Source organism: Anomaloglossus baeobatrachus, chromosome 8 (assembly GCF_048569485.1).
Source record: "Anomaloglossus baeobatrachus isolate aAnoBae1 chromosome 8, aAnoBae1.hap1, whole genome shotgun sequence".
NCBI lineage: Eukaryota > Metazoa > Chordata > Amphibia > Anura > Aromobatidae > Anomaloglossus > Anomaloglossus baeobatrachus.
This window is the reverse complement of record NC_134360.1, coordinates 229,182,876-229,204,038: the sequence shown is the minus strand read 5'-3', so window position 1 is coordinate 229,204,038 and position 21,163 is coordinate 229,182,876. Positions and strand designations below refer to the sequence as shown.

Genomic DNA, 21,163 nt, shown 5'->3' with positions numbered 1-21,163 from the left:
CACGCATAGCTCCACTGTTTAGTCAGCAGCAGCTGCTGACTATGTCGGATGGAAGAAAAGAGGGCCCATATTAGGGCCCCCAGCATGCTCCCTTCTCACCCCACTTTTGTCGGCGGTGTTTGTTAAGGTTGAGGTACCCATTGCGGGTACGGAGGCTGGAGCCCACATGCTGCTTTCCTTCCCCATCCCCCTGAGGGCTCTGGGTGAAGTGGGATCTTACCGGCCTCCAGGCTCTGAGGCCGGGCTCCATCCACAGACCCGGAGATCCTGCTGGAATGGAGCTGAGTATCGTCAGGGACAAGGCCCTGCAACGTTAAGGTACTCTGTGTCCCCGTACAGACCACGCACACACACACCAGCATGCTGGGTGTGTTAGTGCGCCGGGGACAACAGCGCTGCGCGCTGGGGCTATACTCACTGCAGCTTAGCTGAGTGAGTTAATGTGTGGGAAACTGCCGCGCCGGCCGCTGCTAGAAGCTGCGGCGCGGATGAGACTTGTGGTGCGCCGGGGACTTCCGCGCTGACTGTGCTTTTACGACGGCAGCGCTTATAAATCGAGTCCCCGGCTTTTGCGGCCTAGTTTCGTTTCCTTCCCGCCCCCGGGCCTGCCAGTCAGGGAAGGGGCGGGACGCTGTACAGTGGTCAGCACCGAGGGCTGGAGTCTTATTTACATACTCCAGCCCCCTCACTGGGCACAGTGGGACGCCAGTTTCCCGCTCGTTGTCTGGGGCACGCCCACGGCCCGCCCCTCTTCACAGGACGCCGGCAGCCATTCCTGCATGCAGTCTAAGCTGGAGAACGGACACAGGCTCTGGGAGACCCGGTCAAGGGATTCTGGCGAGTGGCGACCACACACCCGCTTAAGCGGGCGGTAAGCAGCACCTTGGTGCTGACCCCACTAGTGCCACAGTGTTTTGTGTACTTTATGCTTGTACCTATATTTGCACTGTACGGTCGCTTCTTGGCTAGATACCCCTGGATTGCTCTGAGGAGACAACAGCATGTCGTCCGCAGAAAAGCAAGGGTGCCAAGGCACAGGCTTTCTATGCTGTCTGTACCGCATGTGAGGCTGTTTTACCGGCAGGTTCCACTAACCCCCATTGGGTAGAGTCTCTGCTAGTGGTGGCCCAGAGAGAGCCACCTGTGAAACTGTCCAGAGGACAGAGTTTGCAGTTTTTTGCGGATAAAATGTCTGGGACTATGACCAAGATTCTAGAAACTTGCAGTCCAGGCCGGTGACTCAGACAATGGGCACTGTTGAACAATACCCCCCGGTCTCCCTCAGTTGGAACTATTACGTGCTCCAAGGGGGTCCCATACATCCCAGGCTGAAGGCTCTGCACGGACGACAGTCCCAGTCAGCCTAAGCGAGCTCGCTGGGAGAGACCCTCGACTTCACACACTAGTCAGGGTCTCAGCGAGAGGATTCTCTGTATGATGAGGCAGAGGTAGCTGATCAGGATTCTGATCCTGAGACCGCTTTCAATCTGGATGCTCCTAATAGTGACGCCATGGTGAACGATCTCATAGCGTCCATCAATAGACTGGTGGATACTTCTCCCTCAGCCCCTCCAGTGGAGGAGTCAGCTTCGCAGCAGGAGAAATTCCATTTCCGGTATCCCAAGCGTAAATTCAGTACTTTTTTGGGCCACTCTGACTTCAGAGAAGCAGTCCAGAAACACCACGCTTATCCAGACAAGCGTTTCTCCACACGTCTTAAGGATACACGTTATCCCTTTCCCCCTGACGTGGTCAAGCGCTGGACCCAGTGTCCAAAGGTGGATCCCCCAATCTCCAGGCTTGCGGCTAGATCCATAGTTGCAGTGGAAGATGGGACTTCACTTAAAGATGCCATTGTCAGACAGATGGACCTCTGGTTGAAATCTGTCTATGAAGCTATCGGCGTGTCGTTTGCTCCGGCATTCGCAGCCGTATGGGCGCTCCAAGCTATTTCAGCTGGTCTTGCGCAGGTGGACACTGGCACACGTATATCTGTGCCGCAGATGGCGTCCTTAACCTCGCATATGTTTGCATTGCGACTTACGCTATTAATGCTGTCCTGGACGCTACGAGCCGTACGTCAGTGGCGTCCGCCAACTCCGTGGTTTTTACGCAGAGCCTTGTGGTTAAGGGAATGGAAGGCAGATTCTGCTTCCAAAAAGTGTTTAACCAGTTTGCCATTATCTGGTGTCAGACTGTTTGGTGAGCGATTGGATGAAATCATTAAACAGTCCAAGGGTAAGGATTCTTCCTTACACCAGCCCAGATCAAACAAAACCCAACAGAGGAAAGGACAGTCGAGGTTTCGATCCTTTCCGGGCTCGGGCAGGTCCCAGTTTTCCTCGTCCATAAGGACTCAAAAGGCTCAGAGGGGCTCAGATTCCTGGCGGGCTCAATCACGCCCAAAGAAGGCAGCCGGAGGAACCGCTACCAAGGCGGTTTCCTCATGACTTTCAGCCCTCTCTCTCCGCATCCGCGGTCGGTGGCAGACTCTCCCGCTTTGGCGACATTTAGCTGCCACAGGTCAAAAACCGGTGGGTGAGAGACATTTTGTCTCACGTGTACAGGATAGAGTTCTGTTCTCGTCCTCCGGCTCGATTCTTCAGAACTTCCCCACCTCCCGACCGAGCCGATGCTCTTCTGCAGGCAGAAGGAGTGGTAATCCCTGTTCCTCTGCAGGAACAAGGTCACGGTTTTTACTCCAATCTGGTTGTGGTGCCAAAAAAGGACGGCTCTTTCCGTTCCGTTCTGGACCTATAACTGCTCAACACATGAAAACCAGGCGGTTCCGGATGGAATCCCTCCGCTCCGTCATTGCTTCAATGTCTCAAGGAGATTTCCTAGCATCAATAGACATCAGGATGCTTATCTCCACGTGCCGATTGCTCCAGAGCACCAGTGTTTGCTACGATTCGTTATAGAAGACGAGCATCTTCAGTTCGTAGCCCTGCCCTTCGGTCTGGCGACAGCCCCACGGGTTTTCACCAAGGTCATGGCAGCAGTGGTAGCAGTCCTGCACTCTCAGGGTCACTCTGTGATCCCTTACTTGGACGATCTACTTGTCAAGGCACCCTCTCAAGAGGCATGCCAACACAGCCTGAACGTTGCGCTGGAGACTCTCCAGAGTTTCGGGTGCATCATCAACTTTTCAAAGTTAATTCTGACCCCGACCCAATCGCTGAGATATCTTGGCATGGAGTTTCATACTCTCTTAGCGATAGTGAAGCTTCCGCTGGACAAACAGCGTTCACTACAGACGGGGGTGCAGTCTCTCCTTCAAGGCCAGTCACACCCCTTAAGACGCCTCATGCACTTCTTAGCGAAGATGGTAGCAGCAATGGAGGCAGTCCCTTTCGCGCAGTTTCATCTGCGTCCACTGCAATGGGACATTTCTCCGCCAATGGGATGGGAAGTCGACGTCCCTAGACAGGAACGTCTCCCTTTCTCAGACGGTCAAGGACTCTCTTCAGTGGTGACTTCTTCCCACCTCATTGTCAAAAGGAAAGTCCTTCCTACCCCCATCCTGGGCGGTGGTCACGACAGACGCGAGTCTGTCAGGGTGGGGAGCAGTCTTTCTCCACCACAGGGCGCAGGGTACGTGGACTCAGCAAGAGTCCACCCTTCAGATCAATGTTCTGGAAATCTGGGCAGTGTATCTTGCCCTGCAACCCTTCCAGCAGTGGCTGGAAGGCAAACAGATCCGAATTCAGTCGGACAACTCCACAGCGGTGGCATACATCAACCACCAAGGCGGAACACGCAGTCGGCAAGCCTCCCAGGCAGTCCGGCGGATTCAGATGTGGGTGGAAGACAGAGCATCCACCATATCCGCAGTTCACATCCCGGGCGTAGAAAACTGGGAAGCAGACTTCTTCAGTCGCCAGGGTATTGACGCAGGGGAATGGTCTCTGCACCCGGACGTGTTTCAGGAAATCTGTAGCCGCTGGGGGATGCCGGACGTCGACCTAATGGCGTCTCGGCACAACAACAAGGTCCCGATTTTCATGGCGCGGTCTCACGATCAAAGAGCTCTGGCGGCAGGCGCCTTAGTTCAGGATGGGTCGCAGTTCCAGCTACCCTATGTGTTTCCCCCTCTGGCACTGTTGCCCAGAGTGCTACGCAAGATCAGCTCCGATTGCCGCCGCGCCATCCTCGTCGCCCCAGACTGGCCGAGGAGGTCGTGGTACCCGGATCTGTGGCATCTCACGGTCGGCCAACCGTGGGCACTACCAGACCGGCCAGACTTACTGTCCCAAGGGCCGTTTTTTCTGTCTGAATTTTACGGCCCTGAACCTGACTGTGTGGCCATTGAGTACTGGATCCTAGCGTCTTCAGGATTATCTCAAGACGTCATTGCCACCATGAGACGGGCTAGGAAGCCGACGTCTGCCAAGATCTACCACAGGACGTGGAAGATATTCTTATCTTAGTGCTCTGCTCAGGGAGTGTCTCCCTAGCCATTTGCATTGCCTACTTTTCTTTCCTTCCTGCTCTGGTTTGGAAAAAGGTTTGTCGCTCGGCTCCCTTAAAGGACAAGTCCCAGCGCTGTCTGTATTCTTTCAGAAGCGCCTAGCACGACTTCCTCAGGTACGCACGTTCCTGCAGGGGGTTTGTCACATTGTCCCTCCGTACAAGAGGCCGTTAGACCCATGGGATCTGAACAGGGTACTAATTGCTCTCCAGAAGCCGTCCTTCGAGCCTCTGAGGGATGTTTCACTTTCTCGACTTTCACAGAAAGTGGCCTTTCTGGTAGCGGTCACATCTCTTCGGAGAGTGTCCGAACTAGCAGCGCGGTCAGCCAAAGCTCCCTTCCTGGTGTTTCACCAAGACAAGGTAGTGCTGCGCCTGATTCCGGAGTTCTCCCTAAGGTGGTATCCCCCTTTCTTCTCAATCAGGATATCTCCTTACCTTCCTTTTGTCCTCATCCAGTTCATCGATATGAAATGGATTTGCATTTGTTGGATCTGGTGAGAGCACTCAGAATCTACATTTCCCGCACGGCGCCCCTGCGCCGCTCGGATGCGCTCTTTGTACTTGACTCTGGTCAGCGTAAAGGGTCGCAGGCTTCCAAATCCACCCTGGCTCGATGGATCAAGGAACCAATTCTTGAAGCCTACCGTTCTGCTGGGCTTCCGGTTCCATCAGGGCTGAAGGCCCATTCTACCAGAGCCGTGGGTGCGTCCTGGGCATTACGGCACCAGGCTACGGCTCAGCAGGTGTGCCAGGAAGCTACCTGGTCGAGTCTGCACACTTTCCCAAGCATTATCAGGTGCATACCTACGCTTAGGCGGATGCCAGCCTAGGTAGAAGAGTCCTGCAGGCGGCGGTTGCCTCCATGTAGGGAAGGGCTGTTTTACGGCCCTAACTTGAGGTATTAATTTACCCACCCAGGGACTGCTTTTGGACGTCCCAATCGTCTGGGTCTCCCAATGGAGCGCCGAAGAAGAAGGGAATTTTGTTACTTACCGTAAATTCCTTTTCTTCTAGCTCCAATTGGGAGACCCAGCACCCGCCCTGTTTCCTTCGGGATTTTTGGTTTTTTCGGGTACACATGTTGTTCATGTTGAATGGTTTCAGTTCTCCGATGTTCCTTCGGATTGAATTTGTTTAACCAGTTATTGGCTTTCCTCCTTCTTGCTTTTGCACTAAAACTGAGGAGCCCGTGATCCCACGGGGGGTGTATATGCAGAAGGGGAGGGGCCTTACACTTTTTAGTGTAATACTTTGTGTGGCCTCCGGAGGCAGTAGCTATACACCCGATCGTCTGGGTCTCCCAATTGGAGCTAGAAGAAAAGGAATTTACGGTAAGTAACAAAATTCCCTTCTTTTGTGTACTCACCGTAAAATCTTTTTCTCTGAGCCTTCCTTGGGGGACACCGCACCCGCCCTTTTGGAATTAGTAATTTTCTCTTTTCTTGTATAACTGCAGCTTCAGCTTCTCCTACTACTTGTACACTAAACTGGCTGGGTTCCTGGTCAGTCACGGGGTGTACGCTGCGGAGGAGGAGCTAACATTTTTTCTATTTAGTTTGCCCAGTGGCAGCCTCCTGGCAACAGCAGCGTACACCCATGGTCCTGTGTCCCCCAATTAAGGCGAGCGAGAAAGATTTTACGGTGAGTACACAAAAATCTTACTTTCTTTGTCGCTCCATTGGGAGACCCAGACAATTGGGTGTATAGCTACTGCCTCCGGAGGCCACACAAAGTATTACACTTTAAAAAGTGTAACCCCTCCCCTAGCTCTGTGTTGAAGGAGGCAGACACATTCACGCAAGCTCCACATTTTAGTCAGCAGCAGCTGCTGATTATATCGGATGGAAGAAAAGAGGGCCCCCCACAGGGCCCCCGGCATGCTCCCTTCTCACCCCACTAAGTCGGCGGTGCTGTTAAGGTCGAGGTATCCATTGTGGGTACAGAGGCTGGAGCCCACATGCCGTTTTCCTTCCCCATCCCTTAGAGGCTCTGGGAGAAGTGGGATCCTAACCGGTCACCATTCACTGGGACCGAGCTCCATCCGCAGCCCCTGGGGGAATCTGACGGACAGGAGCCTGGATATCATCAGGGACAGGGCCCTGCATCCATAAGGTACTCTGTGTCTCCTGAGGGACGGGGCATGCAGCGCCTGTGTTGCAGACGCCGCAGCGGCTCCTGTGTGGTTTGTGAGACCGGGACTACCGCGCCGACCGCGCCTGTTTGCCGGCCGCGTTTTTAACTTTAGTCCCCGGCTTTTGCGGCCTAGTACCATATACTCCCGCCCCCGGGCCTGCCAGTCAGGGGTAAGGGCGGGACGGCCGACTGGACGTCGGCAGTGAGGGCTGGAGCATACTTTGGTATCCTCCTCCCCCCTCACTGAGCACTGTGGGGCACAAGTTTCCCGCACTTTATTTCCCGCGGCTTTCTTATTTGCATACTTCCCAGGGGGCAATGCTCTAGAATCACTGCGTTGAGAAACACGTGATGGTGTCTCCGCAGTGGATATGTTGATCTCCCTAAGGTCAACAATGCTTGCTTAAGTAGTCTTTTACTAGGCATTACCCCCACTAGCCAGATTCCTACTCCACACTGATGAGGGGCAAATACCCCGAAACGGCTGTCTGTGGATGGATACCATGTTTGGTATAGGTGGTCTCCTTGACTGGAGACTGCCCTTCCCGTGGTTGTTCCTTCCCGGTGAAAGACCTGGCTAGTTTCCTGCCAGCGTTGAGAAACACGTGATGGTGTCTCCGCGGCTTTCTTATTTGCATACTTCCCAGGGGGCAATGCTCTAGAATCACTGCGTTGAGAAACATGTGATGGTGTCTCCGCAGTGGATATGTTGATCTCCCTAAGGTCAACAATGCATGGTTATAATCTCTTCTGCCGGTGGAGGATTTCAGAATGAGCTCTGCAGCTCTGGGAGTCCCAGGCAGGGAATCTGGTGGACGCACCACCGCTTGGGGCGGTTGGTAAGCCACACCAGTTGTCAGGTGCTGGCCCCCCTTGGGTAAAGAAGTGTAATATATATATATATATATATATATATATAATTTGTATACATTTTCTCTATTCGGCAGCATTATTTGCTTTTGGCTATATCTCTAAGAGGAGACAACAGCATGTCGTCCGCAGAAAGCAAGGGGGCCAAGGCACAGGCTTATTTTGCAACCTGTACCTCTTGTGCGGCTATGTTACCTGCAGGTTCCACCTACCCTCATTGTGACAATGCTCAGCCCCTGTGGCACTCACTCAGCCGGAGCCTCCGGCACTGGTGGGACCCTCGGCTCAGGTGGTACCGCCGGTTTCCACTGCACAGATGGAAGGGACAGAGTTTACATTTTTGACTGAGAAACTCTGAGTCGCTTCACATTCCATGGCTCAGTCTATGGACAGATGGTCGGCTAAGATACTAGAAGCTTGGCAGTCCAGACCGGTAACACAGGGCTAGGGCACTGTGAGTTCATCGCCCCCAGGCCCCTCTCGGTCGGTACAGCAAAGGGCTCCTGGGGTGGCACCCAGATCCCACGGTGAGAACTCCGACACGGACCGCAGCCTCAGACAGGCTAAGCGGGCTTGCTGGGAACCTTCCCCAACTTCATCACGCGGTTCGGGGTCTCAGCATGAGGACTCTCTGGAGGATGAAGCGGAGGTCGCAGCTCAGGGCTCTGATCCTGACGTTGCTCTCAATCTGGATACACCTGAAGGGGACGCCATAGTAAATGACCTTATAACGTCCATCTACCAGGTGCTAGTCCTTCTCCCCCAACTCCACCTATAGAGGAGTCGGCTTCACAGTAGGAGAAACACCAGTTTAGGTTTCCCAAACGTACCCGGAGTGCTTTTTTTTTCGATCACTCTAACTTCAGAGATGCTGTCCAGAAGCACAGAGCATTTACGGACAAGCGCTTTACTAAGCGCCTTAATGACACACGTTACCCTTTCCCCCCTGACGTAGTTAAGGGTTGGGCTCAGTGTCCCAAGGTGGATCCTCCAGTCTCCAGACTGGCGGCTAGATCCGTAGTATTAGTGGCAGATGGTTCATCGCTCAAGGATGCCACTGACAGGCAAATAGAGCTCATGATGAAATCCATCTATGAAGCCATAGGCGCGTCTTTTGCTCCGGCCTTCGCAGTCGTGGGGGCATTCCAAGCTATCAGCTTGTCTGTCCGAGACTAATGAGGTCGCAAGTACCTCTGCCCCGCAGGATGTGTCTTTGACTTCTCAGGCGTCGGTTTTTTCGTCCTACGCCATGAACGCCGTCCTGGACTCTGCGAGCCGTACAGCGGTAGCATCCGCCAATTCGGTGGCAGTCCGCAGGGCCATGTGGCTACGCGAATGGAAGGCAGACTCTGCGTCCAAGAAGTTCTTAACCGCTTTGCCATTTTCTGGCGACCGTCTGTTTGGCGAGCAATTGGATGAAAAACCGATGGGTGAGAGACATTCCGTCTCACGGTTACAGGATAGAGCTCAGCTCTCGTCCTCCGACTCGTTTCTGCAGATGGAGTTGTGATCCCCGTTCCGCTTCACGAACGTGGTCGCGGTCTTTACTCCAACTTTTTTGGGGTACCAAAAAAGGACGGATCATTCCGGTCCGTTCCGGGCCTCATTCTGCTCAACAGACACGTGAGAACCTGATGGTTTCGGATGGAATCTCTCCGCTCAGTAATCGCTTCGATGTCCCAGGGAGTCTTCCTAACATCAATCGACATCAGGGATGCTTATCTCCATGTGCCGATTACACCAGAGCATCAACGCTTCCGGTGTTTCGCCTCCGGGTCGAACACTTTCAGCTCGTGACTCTGCCTTTCGGCCTGGCGACAGTCCCACGGGTCTTCACCAAGGTCATGGCATCAGTGGCGATGGGCCTACACTCTCAGGGACACTCGGTGATCCCTTACTTAGACGATCTCCTAAGTCAAGGCACCCTCCCGGGTGGCATGTCAACACAGCCTGACCGTTGCTCTGGAGACTCTCCAGAGGTTCGGGTGGATCATCAATTTCCCAAAGTAAAAATTGACACCGACCCAATCACTGACTTTCCTCGGGATGGAGTTTCATTCTCCCTCAGAGATAGTGAAGCTACCGCTGGACAAACAGAGTTCGCTGCAGACAGGGGTGCACTTTCTCCTTCGGGCCCAGTCTCACCCCTTGAGGCGCCTCACGCGCTTCCCAGGGAAGATGGTGGCAGCAATGGAGGCAGTTCCCTTTGCGCAGTTTCATCTGCGTCCACTCCAATGGCACATTCTCCGCTAATGGGACAGGAGGTCGACGTCCCTAGACAGGAACGTCTCTCTTTCACTGGCAGACAAAGCCTCTCCTCAGGGGTGGCTTCTTCCCACTTCTTGGTCGAAAGAAAAATCCTTCCTGCTCCCATCCTGGGCTATGGTCACGACGGACGAGAGTCTGTCAGGGTGGACAGCGGTCTTCCACCACCACAGGGCTCAGGGAACCTGGACTCTGACAGAGTCCTCCCTTCAGATCAATGTTCTGGAGATAAGGGCAGTGTAGCTAGCCCTAAAGTCGTTCCAGCGGTGGCTGGACGGCAGGCAGATCCGGATAGTCGGACGACGCCACGGCGGTCGCGTACATCAACCACCAGCACAGAGCGCTGGCGGCGGACGCATCAGTCCAGGACTGGTCGCAATTTCGACTGCCTTATGTATTTCCTCCTCTGGCGCTGCTGCCCAGGGTGTTACTCAAGATCGGGTCCGACTGACGCCGCGCCATCCTCGTCGCTCCAGACTGGCCGAGGAGGTCGTGATACCTGGATCTGTGGCACCTCACGGTGGGTCGACCGTGGGCACTCCCAGGACCGACCAGACTTGCTGTCCCAAGGGCCATTTTCCATCTGAATTCTGCGGTCTTCACCCTGACTGGGTGGCCATTGAGTCATGGCTCTTAGCGTTCTTAGAGTTATATCTATCACGCCTTTCGCAGAAGGTGGTCTTCCTAGTGGCAGGCACATCACTTCGGAGAGTGTCTGAGCTAGCAGCGCTGTCATGCAAAGCCCCCTTCCTGGTGTTTCGCCAGCATGAGGTGGTTCTGTGTCCGGTCCCGGAATTCCTTCTTAAGGTGGTATCCCCCTTTTCTTCTCAATCAGGATATCTCCTTACCTTCTTTTGGCTCTCATCCAGTTCACAGTTGTGAAAAGGATGGCACTTGTTAGATCTCGGGAGAGCATTCCGGCTCTTCTTTTCGCACACTGCGCCCCCGCGCCGTTCTGATGCGCTCTTTGTCCGTGTCAGTGGCCAGAGTAAGGGGTCGCAGGCTTCCAAGTCAACCTTGGCTCGGTGGATCAAGGAACTGATCCTTGAAGCCTACCGTTCTTCTGGGCTTCCGATTCCTTTGGAGCTGAAAGCCCATTCTACCAGAGCCGCAGGGGCATCCTGGGCATTGCGTCACCAGGCTACGGCTCAGCAGGTGTGGCAGCACTACCTGGTCGAGTTTGCACACTTTCACGAAACACTATCAGGTTCATGCCTATGCTGTGGCAGATGCCAGTCTAGGTAGGCGAGTCCTTCAGGAGGCAGTTGCCCACCTGTAAGAGGGGGCCGGTTTTTTTCGGCTCTTTTTATCGAGGTATTCTTTTACCCACCCAGGGACTGCTTTTGGACATCCCAATTGTCTGGGTCTCCCAATGGAGCGACAAAGAAGAAGGGAATTTTGTTTACTTACCGTAAATTCCTTTTCTTCTAGCTCCTATTGGGAGACCCAGCACCCGCCCCTGTTCCCTTCGGGCTGGTTGTTCTTTTGTGTACACATGTTGTTCATGTTGAAGGGTTCTTTTGGTTCATGGTTTCAGTTCTCCAAACATCCTTCGGTTTGAATTTACCTTAGACCAATTTATAAGTTCCTCCTTCCTGCTTTGGCACCAAAACTGATGGGCCCGTGATGCACGGGAGGGTGTATAGGCAGAGGGGAGGGGTTACACTTTTTAAAGTGTAATACTTTGTGTGGCCTCCGGAGGCAGTAGCTATACACCCAATTGTCTGGGTCTCCCAATAGGAGCTAGAAGAAAAGGAATTTACGGTAAGTAAACAAAATTCCCTTCTTTTCAGGAAAGTAAAGTGGCATGACGGGAAAGCAAAATGTTATTTTTACCACCTAAATATTGCCAGCGTCTGAGCAGGCCCCTATGTCTGGCAGACTCTAAAGGCCCCGACACACACAGAGATAAATCTTTGGCAGATCTGTGGTTGCAGTGAAATCATGGACATATTGTTCCATTTGTACACAGCCACAAACCTAGCACTGATTGTCCACAATTTCACTGCAACCACAGATCTGCCGCAGATTTATCTGTGTGACAGGGCCTTAGGGGTACTTTGCACGCTGCGACATCGCTACTGCGATATCGTCGGGGTCAAATCGTAAGTGACGCACATCCAGCGCCGGTAACGACGTTGCAACGTGTAAAGACTAGATGCGCAGATAAACGATCGCAAAAGCGGCAAAAATCGGTGCTCTGTGTAGCGTCTGTCATTTTCATAATGTCGCACCAATAGGAGATACGATGTTGTTCCTCGTTCCTACGGCAGCGCACATCACTGTGTATGAAGCCGCAGGAGAAGGAACATCTCCTTACCTGCCTCCATCGGCTATGCAGAGGGAAGGAGGTGGGCGGGATGTTTACGTCCCGCTCATCTCCGCCCCTCCACTTCTATTGGCCGCCTGCCGTGTGACGTCGCTGTGACGCCGCACGACCTGCCCCCTTAGGAAGGAGACGGGTCGCCGGCCAGAGCGATGTCACAGGGCAGGTAAGTGCATGTGAAGCTGCCGCAGCGATAATGTTCGCTACGGCAGCTATCACAGGATATCGCATGTGCGACGGGGGCGGGTGCTATCACGCTCTGGCATCGCTAGCTGATGCTAGCGATGTCGCAGCGTGCAAAGTAGCCCTTAAGGTCATTATTTGACTGTGAATTACTATCAGGACCACCCGATCATCTCTGTGCTGATGGAGTTAGAGGGATCCCCACACTCTGTTAACCATCTAGATGCCGTAGTCACTATTGACCGCAGCATCTAAGCTGTTAACTAGCCATGGTCGGCACCAGGCAGGCGTCGTGATAGAGTACATCCAAAAACTGCAGGATTTTCACTTATACCTCAGATCAGTTTTCGTTCATATTGGTGGTCACTAGGAGGTTAAAGCCACGTTTTTTTAATCCAGTCCACCACTTACTACCCCCCCCCACCACCCCAAACAGCACATTTATATCCAAGTATGAGACACAAAGGGAAGGACACAGGAGCAGACTGATTTTTCTTTTATTAAACCAGTACTACTATGTGTGGATCCAGCAAGAAATGGTCATTAATGAGTTACAAAACCAGGAAAAAAAAAAAAAAAAAAAAAGGCGTAAAACGAGTGAAGTCTAAACGGCTTCCAGTATAAATCGGTAGACGGCGCGGTGCGTCCTGTAATGCCGGGGGAGGGGAGAAGACGCTTCCTTCCCTTTCAGTATAAAGCAGCGATTTGGAAGACCTGAATGTTTAGCCTGAAGATCTGCTTCATATTACCCAGGATGCACGGCGTGGCGCCTTCGAGCGCCGCCACCGCCGCAGAGTCCGCCATGGTGAATGCCACATGGTAAAATGCAGTCTGTTTATAACCCCCCAATTCATATTTAAAAGCCCCCTTTCTGTAGAATCTTGGTATATACAAAACCTCAGCTCGCTGAGATGCAGGAAACGGATATTGCGGTACTAAAAACGAGAGGGGGGGGGAAATAGGACGGTGTCTTGTACAAAAACGACATCGCTGCTCACGTTATCCCTTTATGTGGAGCCTTAAAGGGGCCCCTTAAAGCTGCATTATGGTAAGTGGAGAAAAAAATAAAAAAAAAAGCCAATTCTGCAGCTGCGGGGGTCATTGTATAGTATAAGCCCCCCCTGCCCCGAAGGACGAACAGACGGGACAGATTCCTGCGTCGTACAAGGGGCAGAACATCATAAAATCTCCATACAAAACGTAGGGGCATGATAGGAAAAATAAAATAAAACTGCACGTCGCCATCTAGTGTCCATTATAATATGAAACGTAACACTTTTCTATTCCTGGGAAAGCTGAGTGATGAGGACAGGAAATGGATTTGCCCTTCAGCTCTTTAGGAGGGAAGCCAAATTGGAGGGCACCCAGCTTTCCCAGGAACAGAATGTCTCAGACCTGAAGGGTATGACTTTTTTTATTGTATTTCCTCTAGAGGAAAATAAAAAAAGACATCCAAGAAAAAAAAAAAAAAAATGGGGCTAAGCTTCAAAACCAGACAACCCATTGTCAGCCGTGTTGCAGTTTATAAAAGAAAGCAGCCATGTTTTTTTTTTTAAACAACCCCTTTAACATGGTTCTTGCATCCATCATGCGGCAAAACGCAGAGCAACGGAAAATTAAATTAAATACGTAAAACATAATCTACAAACAAAACAAGACTTCTACGACAAAAAGAAAACAAAAAACATTGACATGGGGGGAAAAGGGAGTTATTAAAAATGGCGTCCACCATGATGATGAACGCAAGTGCGAGCGATTGTCTCCGCGGCGCGGAGGAGCGGGGGCGGCTGCAATGATTTCTCTTTGAATCAACGTGTTTAATTAAGCGACAGAAGGAAATCCCTTCTCTTCTGTACATATATAGATCTATCCAGCCAAGAGGAATCTGTACATAATATTACAGTTTGGATAATTTACGGCAAAAAAAATAAGCCAGACAAGATTTAGAAGTTTGCTGTGTAAAATCCCAGAATTTTGCTAATGCTGCTGAAAGGCCGTGACCGCAGCGAGGAATGGAACAAAAAAAAATGGAAACGTAAGACCAAACAGTGGAGGAAGGTGAGGACCCGGGGGGCCCATAGAGCCGCCATCTTGCAGCTAGTGGTGCTGGAGAGCGGGATCTGCTACACCGGATGCTCCACGCGGCGGCAGATGACCACAGAGAACGGTTATGCTTTGCCTTTAAGAGACCCGCTGGCCAACGCTGTGTCCGGTGACCACTGACGGGTCAGTGAGGAGACAGGGCGCCACGGGAATTATAAGTCGGGGAAGCGACTCGGATCCTCTTTGTAGTCGTCTGGTATCGTGAAGATCGACTCCTCGAACTCTCCGTAGCGGAATTCTTGAAACGTTACAGTGGCTGTGATCGTTGGGAATACTGGGATATCTGCGGGCACAAGAGGAGAGCAAAAATTAAAGGGCTTGTCTCAGATCTGCATCGCCCCCCCCCTATCAATAACATATGGTGTAAGAAAAGTGGGCAGCCCAAAAGAGAGAGGACCGGTGCCAAAAGGACACATCCATTTTAAGTGGGTGCGGTGCTTCAATATCTCTACTTGCTGCTAGTAAATGGAAAGCAAAAATTAAAGGGCTCGTCTCAGATCCGCGTCAGCCCCCCTATCATTAGAATACGGTGTGCAAGGAAAGTGGGCAGCTCAGAAGAGAGGTCCGGTGCCAAAAGGACCGGTGGCGAAGGAGCATCCATTATAAGTGGGTGCTGGGCTTCAGTATCTCTGCTTGCTGCTAGTAAATGGGAAGCAAAATTAAAAGGACTCGTCTCAGATCTGCATCGGCCCCCCTATCATTAGAATACGGTGGGAAGGAAAGTGGGCAGCTCATAAGAGAGGTCCGGTGCCAAAAGGAGACACCGTTATAGACAGGTACTGTGCTTCAATATCTCTGCTTGCTGCTAGTAAATGGAAAGAGTTGAATCTCTATTTCACTCGGCTGACATGTGGTTACAGTGTATCAGCGCAGGAAGGACTCCTCAGCCTGATCGGAGGATCTGGCGGGGTGGGGGGGGGGGGGGGGGTGGGGGGGGGGGGGGGGGGGTGGGGGGGGGGGGGTGGGGGGGGGGGGGGGGGGGGGGGGGGGGGGGGGGGGGGGGGGGGGGGGGGGGGGGGGGGGGGGGGGGGGGGGGGGGGGGGGGGGGGGGGGGGGGGGGGGGGGGGGGGGGGGGGGGGGGGGGGGGGGGGGGGGGGGGGGGGGGGGGGGGGGGGGGGGGGGGGGGGGGGGGGGGGGGGGGGGGGGGGGGGGGGGGGGGGGGGGGGGGGGGGGGGGGGGGGGGGGGGGGGGGGGGGGGGGGGGGGGGGGGGGGGGGGGGGGGGGGGGGGGGGGGGGGGGGGGGGGGGGGGGGGGGGGGGGGGGGGGGGGGGGGGGGGGGGGGGGGGGGGGGGGGGGGGGGGGGGGGGGGGGGGGGGGGGGGGGGGGGGGGGGGGGGGGGGGGGGGGGCGGGGGGGGGGGGGGGGGGGGGGGGGGGGGGGGGGTGGGGGGGGGGGGGGGGGGGGGGGGGGGGGGGGGGGGGGGGGGGGGGGGGGGGGGGGGGGGGGGGGGGGGGGGGGGGGGGGGGGGGGGGGAGGGGGGGAGGGGGGGGGGGGGGGGGGGGGGGGGGGGGGGGGGTGGGGGGGGGGGGGGGGGGGGGGGGGGGGGGGGGGGGGGGGGGGGGGGGGGGGGGGGGGGGGGGGGGGGGGGGGGGGGGGGGGGGGGGGGGGGGGGGGGGGGGGGGGGGGGGGGGGGGGGGGGGGGGGGGGGGGGGGGGGGGGGGGGGGGGGGGGGGGGGGGGGGGGGGGGGGGGGGGGGGGGGGGGGGGGGGGGGGGGGGGGGGGGGGGGGGGGGGGGGGGGGGGGGGGGGGGGGGGGGGGGGGGGGGGGGGGGGGGGGGGGGGGGGGGGGGGGGGGGGGGGGGGGGGGGGGGGGGGGGGGGGGGGGGGGGGGGGGGGGGGGGGGGGGGGGGGGGGGGGGGGGGGGGGGGGGGGGGGGGGGGGGGGGGGGGGGGGGGGGGGGGGGGGGGGGGGGGGGGGGGGGGGGGGGGGGGGGGGGGGGGGGGGGGGGGGGGGGGGGGGGGGGGGGGGGGGGGGGGGGGGGGGGGGGGGGGGGGGGGGGGGGGGGGGGGGGGGGGGGGGGGGGGGGGGGGGGGGGGGGGGGGGGGGGGGGGGGGGGGGGGGGGGGGGAGCCTAAGATGTTGTGTGAGCGAAACCAAGTCTCCTTAAAATATTCATGTTTTTGTTCACTGACAGCAAGCAGAGATCGTGATAGAAAGCTGCAGAACTTCAATTTCTGACAGCTGTGGGAGATCCGCCATCGATCAGTGGATCTACTCAGGGCGAACGCCGCCGCCTCCTCGCCGCTTGCATTGCTCCAACCATTTAGTGGCTGCTGCGCTCAGTACTGCAGAGCACCGCGAATGTGACAGAGCCGGAGCACGCAGTACAGAGATCAGGCGGGGGAGCAATGGTGGCACCAGCGCTGATCGCCCGAGTGCTGGGAGTCAACCATCCAAAGACAGGTCATCAATGTAACAGGGCAGGAGAATCCTGCGCTCACATACTAGTTTTACAGGAAATCCTGGGGGAAGCTTCATCTGTACAAATTCTCGGAGTTTATTAAAGTGCTTGAACGGTGCGATTACCTCGAGGACATTCAGCAGTCTGGAAGACAAAGACGACACGTTATCACCTGCCCCCGGTAATATGTGGGCCCCACACCTCGCCCTCTCCCTTCTTTCTACATGACGTTATAGATGGGAGCTCAAATCTTTATTAATCTGCAGGAAAAAAAAAAAAAAACACAATCCCCTTCTCTCGACAGCGCGACCATCCACACCGAGCAGACGTGCAGAATATCTGAGGGATAAGCCATCAAAGTCAATACACTGACGGCAAAACCAGATTATCCGGGCCCTCCACTAATATGGCTCCACTCCCAGCAAGGCTGGTGTTGGACTTGCAGCTTGTTCATTTTCAGTAGGGTTGCAGCAGATTGCACCCCTCCGACAGGGATGATACATCAGATCCATGGGCCATCATGGGGGCTCTGCGAGCAACGATATATGCAGTGCAGCATAAAGTAATGACACCGAGGAGCAGGATCACTTACTAGTTCTCATAAAATCACTAGTTGCAGCGGCCCAGGGGGGGAGCGCCGGGCGTGGGGCAGCGGCCAGGGGGAGCGCCGGCGTGGGAGCAGCGGCAGGGGGAGCGCCGGCGTGGGGCAGCGGCCAGGGGGAGCGCCGGCGTGGGGCAGCGGCAATCCTGGCCATAGAATCAAGTCATTGCAGACAAACTCACGATTCAATTCCCAGAGGGAAGTCCTGGGCTCACGGCGATGGTGGCTTTGACGGTTTTTCTTGTTCTCTTTGCAGACGAGTTCTCTTCCAAGATGCGGAGCTCTGGGGTGAAGAATAGAGGAAACGAATGAAGGAGCTCCACATAACACAGAGGATACCGTGCACACACACGAGGAGGACACTGATGTCGGTGCGGCCATCACACAATCACCCGGGGTACAGACACATTACAAGCCCTCGCAGTTGTCGAATACTCACTTGCCGTTCTCAGCGGACATGTACTCTTCCCACGTGATGGTGTTGGGGGGAGGAGGGGTCAGAGACTGTCTCCTGACCGGCTGCAATGGAAACACTTGTTAGAGGTGCGCGGCGATGAGTTAGAGTTATTCTCAACTTTTTGAATGGGTAAAATTGCAAAGTGACCTGTAAAAGACCAGAAACTTTGCAATTTACCTCTTATTATAAATCCTTTCCATTCTCAGTAGCACATTTTATAGTTTACTGCTCGTTGCCTCGGTTTCCAGCCACCTCTGCAGTGTATTAGAGGAGGTTGGTTTTGCATGCACACAGTGCAACGCTTACAAGCTCTTTCCTATAGAGAATGCAAGCGCTGCTCTAAGGCTGGATAGCCACTTGATGCTGCAGATGTGATGCAGATTCATACAGCAGCACATGAGAGCGCAACAATCGGGCCCACTGGTCTGAGCTGTCAATCATCAGGCGCCCACTGCTCGGCAGGCAGGAACCACTGAGGCAGCTGGAATATAAGGTTCCCCATAATGATAATCTCACGGCCCATGACAGAATTCTCCAAATCCATACGAATCTGCAGAGGACGAACCTCGAAATTCTGCTCCAATCAGGTTCCCCCCTTTGCTCAGGCTCTCCATGATGGCTTTGTTTCGCAGAATGTCCTCTTCGCTGAGATGTTCTCTCCTTTTGCGAGATTCCAATATTAATCCATTCACTAAGTAGAAGTCGGCTAAGAAGTTCCCCACACGTTCCTGGAGAGAGGAGCAAAGGATTGTTAGGAGCAGCCGAATACAGGGGAGACGCCATGACGGCTGGGGAGGGGTCGCTATAAAGTCAACTGTTATTTCTAGCACACTAGGAGGAGGAGGACACCAAGAAAAGCTCCTGCTGCCGCTTTTGCATAAGACTGAGGGGCACTTTGCACACTGACATCGCAAGCTGATGCTGCGATGTCCAGCGCGATAGTCCCCCGCCCCTGTCGCAGCAGCGATATCCTTGTGATAGCTGCCGTAGTGAACAATTATCGCTACGGCAGCTTCACATGCACTTACCTGCCCTGCGACGTCGCTCTGGCCGGCGAACCGCCTCCTAAGGGGGCGGGTCATGTGGCGTCACAGCGACGTCACACAGCAGGCGGCCAATAGAAGCGGAGGGGCGGAGATGAGCGGGACGTAAACATCCCGCCCACCTCCTTCATTCCGCATAGCCGGCGTGAGCCGCAGGATGCAGGTAGATGTTCCTCGCTCCTACAGCGATGTGTGCTGCCGCAGGGGAACGAGGAACGACATCGTAATGTCGCTGCAGCGAAATTATGAAAATGTCGGACACTACACAGATGATACCATTACGACGCTTTTGCGCTCATTAAATCGTATCAAAAAGGCTTTACACACTACGATAATCGACAGGCGACGCCGGATGTGCGTCTCTTTCGATTTGACCCCACCGTCATCGCAGCTGCGATGTCGTAGTGTGCAAAGTACCCCTAAGGGATTCCCGGCATTGGAGCAGCGCTCTGCATCTTATTAAACCTCTGTGGATCTTTTCTTCTGATAGATTAACCCATTGTGTGATTCAGGTGCCCCGTGCGCCCGTCCGCTCCCGCGTACCGTTTTATCTTCCCTGAAGAGCCAGCCGGTTTGGGCGCGTGAGAAGGTGAGGATTTAGTGGACAAGGTTGCAGAATAGATGTCGCTGCTCATCAGGATGTCCACTTCTTCCTCCGTCTCCATCTCAGATTCCTGCAAAAGGACAAGTTCAGAGCGATCGCTGTAAACCTGGGGAGGGGGGGGCAGGCCTCAGGGATCAATGTGTGGACTCCGGCCGAGCACACGAGGGTTTATACTGTTGCACGCCTGGTCCTCATAAGCAGAAAAATGCAGAACTACAACCCCAAGCATCTCTGCTCCTGTGGGGATCATCATGCAACTTTACCCAAAATCAGCCAAATAAGGCCAATCCCACACTGCAAAGTAACAACAGAGCGCTAGTATACATCCCCACTATAGAATTAGTGTGGTCCTGACCTCCGCGACCCCCGCCACCCCGGATACAAGGGAGCACAGCACTGATTTACCACTGTGTTCATTCCCAGATCCCCCCCCCCCCCCATGCTCCACTCCACAGCTGGACCTCTATTTTGCCCACAGTTCCCTGGATCTCGTTTCAGGACCCCCTAAGTCCCTGTGCACTGGGATTTGTGTTGCCACTACAATAGCCCTCACACTGTGCAGGTGAGGGCGCGGCACTGCTCCCCCGTATTCGCAGCAGTCGCTCACCTCGTGATGTATTCTCTGGTAAACTTTCTGCTCGTTGTCCAGGACTACGAACGACTCGGAGGGTATCGCCTCTCCATTGAAGATGAAGCTGAGGTCCCCCCGTTGGCACTTCATGTCTGTGAAGTCTATGAGAGTAGTGTCGAGCCTGGAGGAGGAGAAGCCGTCACTTAATACAGAAAGCAACCACCATGCTGAAAAGTTCTCCAATATCCACAAATAGGCGCTAATCGTCTCCTACACCAGGCGTCATCATGGAGCCCCCCGCTATTATTGCTACTGCCACATGGTGCACAGATCAGGAGGTCCGTTATTACTGCAGCTAACTCCTAGCATGGATCCAGAGCAGACACCCCTCATCCCGATCATTACACCCCTTTTCTGTGAACAAATACTTTGCAGGATTGACATCACTGCACAGAGCGCACTGCAGAACTGAAAGCTGAGGATCATAGGCCACGCCCCCATGGCATCACTGCACAGAGGCTGAGGATCATAGGCCACGCCCCCATGACATCACTGCACAGAGGCTGAGGATCATAGGCCACGCCCCCATGACATCACTGCACAGAGGCTGAGGATCATAGGCCACGCACCCATGACATCACTGCACAGAGCACACTGCAAAGCTCAAGGTTGAAGATCACAAGCCATGATCCATGACATCACTGCACAGAGCACACTGTAGAGCTGATGGCTGAGGATCACAGGCCACGCCCCATGACATCACTGCGCACTGCAGAGCTGATGGCTGAGGATCACAGACCATGCCTCTCTGACATCACTGCACGGCGCACACTGCAGAGCTGACAGCTGAGGCTCACAGGTCACACCCCTATGACAACACTGCACAGCGCACACTGCAGAGCTGACAGCTGAGGATCACAGGTCACACCCCTATGACAACACTGCACAGCGCGCACTGCAGAGCTTACAGCTGAGGCTCACAGGTCACACCCCCCATGAGATCACTGCACAGAGCACAATGCAGAGAGGAAGGCGGAGGATCACAGGTCATGCCCCAATGACATCACTGCACAGCGTGCACTACAGAGCTGATGGCTGGGGATCACAGACCACTGCCCCATGACATCACTGCACAC

The 21,163-nt window shown here is 55.1% G+C and overlaps 1 protein-coding gene across 1 annotated transcript in view; it reads right to left on the bottom strand.

Moving 5' to 3' along the window:
• Nucleotides 1–12,731: 12,731 nt before the first annotated feature.
• Nucleotides 12,732–21,163, bottom strand: part of ANKRD13C (ankyrin repeat domain 13C) — a 25,547-nt gene continuing 17,115 nt past the window's right edge. Inside the window, 11 exon segments of the mRNA XM_075322145.1 lie at nucleotides 12,732–14,638; nucleotides 16,797–16,895; nucleotides 17,535–17,557; nucleotides 17,559–17,585; nucleotides 17,587–17,635; nucleotides 17,792–17,871; nucleotides 18,375–18,389; nucleotides 18,391–18,537; nucleotides 19,396–19,445; nucleotides 19,448–19,526; nucleotides 20,064–20,297. Coding sequence (XP_075178260.1) covers nucleotides 14,506–14,638; nucleotides 16,797–16,895; nucleotides 17,535–17,557; nucleotides 17,559–17,585; nucleotides 17,587–17,635; nucleotides 17,792–17,871; nucleotides 18,375–18,389; nucleotides 18,391–18,537; nucleotides 19,396–19,445; nucleotides 19,448–19,526; nucleotides 20,064–20,297 — 936 coding nt within the window. The 3' untranslated portion in view covers nucleotides 12,732–14,505.